Below are 10,325 nucleotides of genomic sequence, written 5' to 3' on the forward strand. Positions count from 1 at the left end.
ACAACCCCGCCCCAGCCAAGGGCAATGGCAGCCTAAAATAGCCCCCATACCGTTTACCCAAGATACGGAATAGGGAGGATGGGGTTGGGATCCCCTCCCTGAACGTAGGGTAGCATTGCAAGTGGAGGGGACCCCGGTCCAGTTCCTAGTTGATACCGGGGCACAGCACTCAGTTCTGGTCAAGCCCCATGGAAAAGTATCTGAAAAATCGTCCTGGGTACAAGGGGCCACCGGAATAAAGAAGTACCCCTGGACAACTCAGAGGACTGTGGACTTAGGAACTGGGAAGGTAACCCACTCCTTCCTGGTCATTCCCGACAGCCCCTGCCCCCTGTTGGGGAGGGATTTGCTTACCAAAATGGGGGCCCAAATTCATTTCCAACCGGGGGGACCCACAGTGATTGACTTCCACAACCAACCCATATCTGTACTCACTGTGAAACTAGAAGATGAATATAGGCTCCATCAGGAACCCACTCCTCTGGATCAGGGCATCGAGCCCTGGCTTCAACGCTTCCCAGACGCGTGGGCAGAAACGGGTGGTATGGGGCTAGCAAAACATCGCCCAGCCCTATTTATAGAGGTCAAGCCCGGGACGGACCCCGTCCGCATGCGCCAATACCCCATGCCCGCGGAAGCCAAAAATGGCATCACACCGCATATCCACCACCTCCTTGACTTCAGGGTCCTACGCACCTGCCACTCAGCATGGAATACCCCCCTGCTGCCCGTGCACAAACCCAACAGCGGGGAATACAGACCAGTGCAGGACCTGAGAGAAGTCAATAAGAGGGTGATGGACATACATCCAACCGCTCCTAACCCCTATACTCTCCTGAGCACCCTCAGCCCAGAAAAACAATGGTATACTGTTCTGGATCTAAAAGATGCCTTTTTCAGCCTGCCACTAGCGCCTAAAAGTCAAGAGCTATTTGCATTCGAGTGGACAGATCCAGACAGGGGCATAAATGGCCAGCTCACTTGGACCAGACTGCCACAAGGATTCAAGAACTCTCTGACCCTGTTCGACGAGGCTCTACACGAAGATTTAAGTGAGTACAGACAACAACACCCTAAATATAACTCTCCTACAGTATGTTGATGATCTCTTAAGAGCTGCCGAGACACCCGAAGCCTGCATCCAGGGAACCAAAGTTCTCCTGCGAACTCTGGGAACCTTAGGCTACCGCGCCTCAGCAAAGAAGGCTCAGATCTGCAAGTCAGAGGTAACTTACCTGGGTTACTTACTGAAAGGGGGGCAACGCTGGCTAACGGATGCCCGGAAGGAGACTGTCCTTCGTATTCCCAGACCGCAGACACCACGACAGGTGAGGGAATTCCTAGGGTCGGCTGGGTTCTGCAGACTATGGATACCAGGGTTTGCTGAATTAGCAAAACCTTTATACCAGGCAACAAAAGATCAACAGCCCTTTAGTTGGACAGAAGAAGCCGAACAGGCCTTCCAACAAATTAAAACTGCTCTGCTATCAGCACCTGCCCTGGGACTTCCCGATGTCTCCAAACCCTTCCACCTATATGTAGATGAAAACCGAGGCATAGCTAAGGCGGTGCTAACCCAGCATTTAGGCCCTTGGCACAGGCCAGTAGCCTATCTGTCTAAAAAGCTACATCCAGTGGCCGCCGGATGGCCACCCTGTCTCCGGATGATTGCAGCCACTGCCCTAATGGTAAAGGATGCTGATAAGCTGACCATGGGCCAAGAGCTACAAGTCACCACCCCACATGCCATCGAGGGCATCCTCAGGCAGCCGCCTGACCAATGGCTGAGCAATGCTCGACTCACTCATTACCAGGGACTGCTGTTGAACCCCCTCAGGGTCATCTTCACCCCCCCAACGGCCCTGAACCCAGCATCACTGCTGCCAGACCCAGACATGGGAACCCCACTTCATGACTGTGCCGACATACTGGCTCAAGTTTATGGGGTCCGGGAGGACTTGCAGGATCAGCCATTATCAGACGCAGACGCCATCTGGTTTACCAACGGAAGCAGCTTCGTTCACCAAGGACAAAGGTATGCGGGGGCGGCCGTGACTTCAGAGACTGAGGTGGTGTGGGCAGAAGCCCTACCCCCCGGAACCTCAGCCCAGAAGGCTGAACTAATAGCCTTAACCCAGGCCCTAAAATTAGGGAGAGACCGCAAGCTAACCGTGTACACTGATAGTCGATATGCCTTCGCCACCACTCATGTACATGGGGCGATATACAGAGAACGGGGGCTCCTCACAGCTGAAGGGAAAGACATCAAAAATAAAGAAGAGATTCTAGCCCTGCTAGCAGCCTTATGGGAACCCAAAAAGCTAGCGATTGTGCATTGCCCAGGACACCAGAAGACAACCGACCCAGTTTCCTGGGGCAACAATTTGGCCGATCAGACTGCAAAAAACATAGCTCGGCCCCCAGCGCAATTATTGACCCTACAGCTGCCAGACTCCGGACCCCGGGAATTGCCCCCCAGCCCTGAGTATTCAGAAAGCGACATTCAATGGATGAGTAAACTTCCTATGACCCGAATCAAAGATGGCTGGTGGAGAGACTCCAAAAGCAGCATTATACTCCCAGATAAACTAGGATGGCAAGTTCTAGAGCGGATCCATCGCAGCACCCACTTAGGTTCCTGGTGAACGTTGGACTTACTCAACAATGCGAGTAGCAATCCTCAGACAACAGGGGTAAGACAAAGAGGGAGCAGACCGGGGACCTATTGGGAAGTAGATTTCACTGAGGTAAAACCAGGAAAATATGGATATAAGTATTTGCTAGTTTTTGTAGATACCTTTTCAGGATGGACTGAAGCCTTTCCAACCAAGAATGAAACGGTGCAGATTGTAGCCAAAAAGATCCTAGAAGAAATCCTGCCCAGGTATGGTTTTCCAGTAATGATAGGGTCAGACAATGGACCTGCATTCGTCTCTAAGGTAAGTCAGGGACTGGCTTCCATACTTGGGGCTGATTGGAAATTACATTGTGCATACCGACCCCAAAGCTCAGGACAGGTAGAGAGAATGAACAGTGTAAGGGTTAAATTGTAGTGTAGGGCTAATGCTTAGCTTGAAAAATAACAGCTTTGTGTTGACACTGAAGGTTAAGAGATAACAGCCTTGCTTTGCTCTGGTAAACTACGCCTCATACCCTTGTAAATTAGGCTTCACCAATTAAGGAAACAAAAGTTCAAAGAAAAGAGCATCAGAGGCAGGGTCAAGGAGATCCACTGGTTGCAACTTAGAGGCAGAAAGTCTAAAGTAAACACCTCATTAGGCAACTGTTAACTCATCTGGAACCTGTTTCTTTGTTTTGTTCCCAGGTGATGATAAAACGATGTGATTGGTTATAAAAACTCTGTCCCCCGGCTGTTCGGCTGTTCGGGGCCGCACTCTTATCAAGAGTGTTGGTCCCGATCGGTCGGCCTTGCCTCTCATTGTAATAAACTTTGTTGTGACTGTCACTGGTGCCCGTAGCATTCTGTTTCAGGAGTCGTGTGGATGCAACATTTGGTGCATTGGCCGGGAAAGTTAAAGGTCTGAAACAGGGCCCTTTCCTTGGATTGTTCCGTGGGAAAGTTAAAGGTCTGAAACAGGGCCCTTTCCTCGGATTGTTCCGCCAGAAAGTTAAAGGTCTGAAACAGGGCCCTTTCTGCGGATTGCTCTGCCGACCCCTGGGAAGAAGCTCGGGATTGGGAGAGGTAAGGAATTCTTGGGGCGCGCCATTTGGATGACTCAGGAGGGTCTGCTGGACGCGGCTATAGACCCAGAGTCAGGGATCCTACCAGGACGCTGGTGGACCCCATTTGGTTTGGTTTTTGTCAATGAGGATCCTGTTTTCAGGTGGCTGCCACGGCCTACTGGCCTAGAGATCTCAAACTTGTGTTTTCTTCATGTCTTAATTGTCTTCTTCCTGTTGACTGTCTGTGCGTCCTTGTCAGTTCTGCCTATCTTTGTCATGGGTCAAAATCAGAGTACCCCCACCCCTCTGAGTCTCATACTAACCCATTTCCAGGACTATAAGAGAGTTACCTCAGTTTTTGGCCTCCACGTTAAGAAGCCAGTCCTTCGAATTCTCTGCGAGGTGGAATGGACCAGCTTTCAGGTGGAATGGCCTCCACAGGGGACCTTTGACCTTACATTGGTATATAAGTTTCATGATATTGTCTTTTCTAGGCACGAAGACCAAATCCCATATATTGGGGCATGGAGGACCCTCATCGAAAACCCTCCTGATTGGTTAAAACTTCTCCTTCCCCTTCCCCCTTGCCTCCCTAAAGTACAGGCTTTACCACTCAAAGGCAGGCCATCTGGAGCTCAAAATAAGAATCTTAACGGGACTAAGCGGCTGCCCCCTCTATCACCTGCACCGGAGGAAGAAGAAGAAACTTACCACCCGCCACCCTATAGTTCTCGCCCAAAAAAATACGGGTCAAGATGCTTCAGATCAGGAGGCAAGCCCGAGTCGGGACATTCCCCTGAGCTTGTCTCACATCCAGTCAAGGACTCCCTTCCACCCCCCTCCCGCTGCCCTACCCCTTTGTCCGGGGTCACCCCTGCAGGGTGATATCCAACCCTTTATGACTTGTGTACCCTTCTCCACTAGTGGCCTTTATAATTGGAAGCTTCAAAACCCCTCGTTCTCAGAGAAACCCCAAATATTAATTTCTCTTCTTGAAACTATATTTGTGACCCATCAGCCAACCTGGGATGACTGCCAGCAGCTCTTGCAGGTTCTCTTCACCACTGAGGAACGAGATAAGATCCGTCGTGAGGCCCAAAAATTAGTGATGGGGCCAAATGGGCAACCCACCGAGGATCCTGCTGTGCTGGAGGAAGTTTTTCCTTCCTCGCATCCTGAGAATTGGGACCCAAACACTCCTCACGGTAGGCGATCATTAACCCTATTTCGCCAGACTCTACTGGGAGGTCTCTGAGCGGCCGCCCGCCGGCCCACAAACATGTCTAAGGTAACAGAAGTAATTCAGGGAGCTGAGGAAAGCCCCTCAGCCTTCTTAGAAAGGCTCATGGAGGCGTACCGCACCTTTACCCCTATTGACCCTGAGGCACCTGAAAATAGTAGGGCATTAAATCTGGCTTTTGTCTCACAGGCAGCCCCAGACATTCGGAAAAAATTACAAAAATTAGATGGGTTTGAAGGAAAAAAAAAATTTATCTGAGTTAGTTGAAATAGCCCGAAAAGTTTTCAACAATAGGGATTCTCAGGAAAAAAGACAGACAAAAAAAAAAAAAAATTAACCAGGGTGGTGGCAGCCGTCCTGGATGCCCGTGAGGGAAGAGGACCCAGAACGCCCAAAGAATTCTGGTCTGGACAAAAGAAAAAAGATAAACAAAGGGTTAAAGTGTCACTAAGAAAAAAATCAGTGTGCATATTGCAAACAAGAGGGACACTGGAAAAAGGATTGCCCCAACTTAGCCCAACGCAAAACTTGGCCACCCCAGGTATCTGTGATGGGAGTCGATTTCGACTGACGGGGCCGCAGCTCGGTGGCCCCTTCTGAGCCGTTGGTTACTGTTAATATAGGGGGACAACCTAAGACCTTCTTGGTGGACACTGGGCCAACATTTTCCGTTCTAAAACAAGATCCGGGCCCCACCAGGCCAGGGGCAACCCTGGTGCAAGGAGGAACTGGGTCCCAGACTTGTAAATGGACCACTGACCGACAAGTAGATTTAGGCCGTAAAACTGTTACACATTCTTTCCTAATCATGCCTGAATGCCCCTACCGTGGATTACTAGAGACCTACTGCATAAACTAACAGCTTCTTTGAAATTCACTGAAGGGGGTATGCATATTAAAGTTGGCCAGGATGGCCCAACAACAATAATGGTGACTGTGCCACTTGGGGAAGAGGGCCTGCTCACTCCAGTGCCTAATGAAAATGTCCATGCGGTCAATCCCCTCCTTAAAAGCCTCCAAGCGGATTTCCCCCATGTGTGGGCTGAAAACAATCCACCTGGGCTGGCAATTTATCAAGCTCCCATAATAGTGGAACTTAAGGCATCCGCGCTTCTGGTAAGAGTAAAACAATATCCCATGTCCCGGGAGGCTAGGCGGGGAATCGCTATTCACATCAAGCGTTTGCGCGACTCTGGCATTTTGATCCCATGCAAGTCGCCATGGAATACTCTGCTTCTTCCTGTCCAGAAGCCTAACTCATCCGATTTCTGGCCAGTTCAAGACCTAAGAGCAGTAAACGCCAGGGTAATGGACATTCATCCCACTGTACCCAACCCTTATACTCTCCTTAGTCTGCTTCCCCCTTCTCAGGTGTATTATACAGTTCTGGACTTAAAAGATGCCTTCTTTGCCATCCCGCTGGCCCCACAAAGCCAGCCACTATTTGCGTTTGAATGGACTGATCCTGAAGAGGGAAAAGCCGGACAGCTCACCTGGACACGACTCCCCCAAGGATTTAAAAATTCTCGTACTCTTTTTAATGAAGCCCTGCACCAAGATTTAGAGCCATTTCGGATCTTCAACCCACAGGTAACTCTACTGCAATATGTTGATGATATCTTGTTGGCAGCCCCTTCTCATCTGAAATGCCTGAGTGCCACCAAAGAACTCTTGAGTCTTCTACAAAAACTGGGGTACCGAGTGTCAGCCAGAAAAGCACAGATCTGTCGTACTGCAGTGGCCTATTTAGGTTACAACCTTAAAAAAGGTAAGCACTATCTTGGTGAACAAAGAATTCGGCCTATACTCGATATTCCTCAATCTAGAACTCGCAAACAAGTCCGCGAGTTCCTTGGGGCAACAAGCTACTGCAGACTGTAGATACCTGGTTTTGCTGAACTGGAGGCCCCTTTATAAGCCACTCTCAAAGGATCTCCAGAGTCCTTCACGTGGGGGGAGACTCAAACTAAAGCCTTACAAGATGCTCTCATAACCCCACCAGCTTTGGCTTTGTCAGATCCCACCAAGCCATTCCATTTGTTTGTAGCCGAAAAAGGAGGGGTAGCCAAGGGAGTTCTGACTCAGCGCCTAAGACCTTGGCACTGACCGGTGGCTTATTTATCCAAACAGCTGGGTCCAGTTGCTTCCGGATGGCCCCCGTGCATTTGACAAATTGCCGCCACCGTGCTTCTAGTTAAAGATGCAGACAAACTAACCTTAGGGCAAGCATTGTCTATCACGGGGCCCCATGAAGTAGAAACTTTACTGCGGGCTCCCCCAGAGTGATGGCTGTCAAATGCTTAGATTACCCAAAATCAAGCATTGCTACTCGACCAGCCCCGAATACGTTTTTGTGCTCCCACAACCTTAAACCCAGCCACTTTGCTGCCCGAAGGCCAGAATCCCCCTGTACACCCTTGCCCAGAAACCTTGGCTCTGATCTTACGGACATTCCTTTACATGACCCTGATATCAGCATGTTTTCAGACGGCAGTAGTTTTGTGTTTCAAGGGCAAAGGTATGCCGGTGCTGCGGTGACGACAGACCGTGAAGTTTTATGGCAACAGACCCTTCCCCCAGGAACTTCAGCCCAATGCGCAGAGCTCATCGCACTAACAAAAGCCCTAAAACTCAGAAGAAACAAGTCAGTTAACATTTATACGGACAGCCGCTATGCTTTTGCAACCACGCATGTACACGGATCCATTTATCAAGAGTGCGGTCTCCTCACAGCAGAAGGCAAGGCCATCAAAAATAAATCTGAAATTTTAGATCTTCTAGCAGCCATCTGGGAACCTGAGAGGCTGGCAATCATTCACTGCCCGGGACATCAGAAAGGCGACTCCCTACAGGCAATCGGAAACCGCCTGGCTGATGCAGCAGCCCGAGAAAGCTGCCCCAACTAAAAGTAAAAGTGCCTTGGAGCTACCGATCTTGACAGACCCCCTGCTTCCACTGGAGCCCAGTTACACTCCTAAAGATTTGGAGTGGATTTCCAGAAAAGGGGGAAGCAAGATGCCGGGACAAAAGTGGTTTCAAGATCCTGAAGGTAAGATACTCTTACCGGCGGCACTCGGGAGGCACATGGTGGGTCAGCTCCACCAAGGGACTCATCTGGGAAAAACGAGGATGGCAGAATTAGTGTGGAGAAAGTTCAGGGCACAAGGGCTGGGAAAAGAGACTGAAGAGATGGTTGAAAGGTGTGTAAGTTGTGCCCAAGTAAATCAGGGTGCAAATAGGAAGGTTTCAGAAGCTAAAAGAGATAGAGGAATTGAGCCAGGCCGCTTTTGGGAAATAGATTTTCCTGAGATTAAACCAGGGAAATACAGATATAAATACTTGCTTGTTCTTGTAGACACCTTCTCCAGGTGGGTCGAGGCGTTCCCCACCAAATCAGAAACGGCTCAGACGACAGTTAAGAAATTATTAAATGAAATAATTCCTAGATTCGGGCTGCCTTTGAGCATAGGATCAGACAATGGCCCGGCCTTCACGGCGCAGGTGTCCCAGGGTCTAGCCCAGGCATTGGGAATAGATTGGAAATTACATTGTGCATATAGACCCCGGAGCTCGGGTCAAGTAGAAAGGATGAATCGGACCCTAAAAGAGACCTTAACCAAATTGTCCCTTGAGACAGGCGAAAATTGGGTTGATGTCCTGCCTTTTGCCCTTTTGTGAGCGCGTTGTACTCCATTTGTCAAGGGATTTTCCCCTTATGAAATTTTATTTGGCAGACCTCCACCTATCCTGCCGAGGCTAGGAGACGACATAATGGAACAGTTGGAATGGGACCATTTGCTGGCTTCGCTCATGGCCCTGCAACATGTACAGAAGGAAATAACCAGGGCCTTGAGAGAAGCCTTCGCTCATCCTCCTGTTCTTCCCCACCCCTTTCAACCAGGAGACTTAGTCTGGGTCAAAAGGCATGAGCCTAACACCCTGGAGTCGCGCTGGAAAGGACCACACACCGTGATTCTGACTACGCACACGGCCGTCAAGGTAGATGGTGTCCGAACCTGGATTCATCACTCTCAGGTTAAGAAAAACTGCGTGAAGGCGGGAGCAACCCAGACCGATACAGAACCAGATAACAAACAGCAACGGGAGTTTCAAAGGCACCCAGAAGATCCTTTAAAGCTAAGACTGATGCGAGCATAATAATTTTTTGGGTTTGTATGGTGTTAAGTGTGGGGGACTGTATGGAATTGCATCCCCTATCTTTTTGGCCATACAAATGGGAACTCAGGGACACTGTCATGAGGAAGGTGATAGCATCTAATACCTCTTCCACTGTGCCTTGTTTTTTTTTGTTGTTGTTGTTGTTTGTTTGTTTGATTTATGCGACTTGGTGGGGGACTCATGGGGGACTTTAGTTACTAATTATAAACAGCCAACGGGCTTTGCTCCTCCGGTCCCTGAAAACCCCTATATGGTTACCTATGGATGTGGACACAGGGATCAAGAACAAAAATTGGCTAACATACCAGGGTAAAAAGGGCAGCACCAGTCCTCATTCCACTCCTAGTCGGACTGGGAATTGCGGGATCCACAGCTATTGGAACTGCTGGACTCATTGTGGGGGACCAAAACTTCAAAACTGTAAGCAAGTAGACCGAGACCTAGGCTACTTGGAAACTTCAATTTCTCGGCCAGAACACCAAGTAGACTCTTTAGCCGAGGTTGTATTACAAAACAGAAGAGGGCTTGATTTACTCTTCATGAAGGAAGGGGGCCTCTGCGTGGCCCTCGGAGAAACGTGCTGTTTTTATGCAAACAATTCCAGAGTAATCCGAGACACTCTCAGTTTGGTCAGGGATAATCTTAGGACCAGGGAACGTGCCAGGGAGGCCAGCAATAATTGGTATCAGAGTTTATTCTCTTGGTCCCCCTGGCTCACATCACTGCTTACAGCTGTAGCTGGGCCACTGCTGTTGTTATTCTCGGGTTAACTATTGGCCCGTGCCTTATCAATTGGTCAGTACAATATGTCAAGAAGCGAGTTAGTGAAATAAAAATTATGATGTTCAGGTCCAATTATATCCCCTTAGTTCCTAATGATGAATCAAGGGATTGATTCACTGACAAGAAAAGGGGGAAATGTAAGGGTTAAATTGTAGTGTAGGGCTAATGCTTAGCTTGAAAAATAACAGCTTTGTGTTGACACCTTCAGTGTCAACTGAAGTTAAGAGATAACAGCCTTGCTTTGCTCTGGTAAACGACACCTCATACCCTTGTAAATTAGGCTTCACCAATTAAGGAAACAAAAGTTCAAAGAAAAGAGCATCAGAGGCAGGGTCAAGGAGATCCACTGGTTGCAACTTAGAGGCAGAAAGTCTAAAGTAAACACCTCATTAGGCAACTGTTAACTCATCTGGAACCTGTTTCTTTGTTTTGTTCCCAG

At 49.1% G+C, this 10,325-nt stretch overlaps 1 protein-coding gene across 1 annotated transcript; it reads left to right on the forward strand.

Moving 5' to 3' along the window:
• The first annotated feature begins 2,916 nt into the window (after nucleotides 1-2,916).
• On the forward strand, nucleotides 2,917-7,830 carry LOC122240787. Its single transcript, XM_042993878.1, has 6 exons — nucleotides 2,917-2,939; nucleotides 3,493-3,703; nucleotides 4,018-4,146; nucleotides 4,703-4,889; nucleotides 5,808-6,674; nucleotides 7,436-7,830. Exons 1-6 carry the CDS (start codon nucleotides 2,917-2,919, stop codon nucleotides 7,828-7,830), a joined length of 1,812 nt encoding a protein of 603 aa, XP_042849812.1.
• The last annotated feature ends 2,495 nt before the right edge of the window (nucleotides 7,831-10,325 follow it).

Source organism: Panthera tigris, chromosome C1, assembly GCF_018350195.1.
Source record: "Panthera tigris isolate Pti1 chromosome C1, P.tigris_Pti1_mat1.1, whole genome shotgun sequence".
NCBI lineage: Eukaryota > Metazoa > Chordata > Mammalia > Carnivora > Felidae > Panthera > Panthera tigris.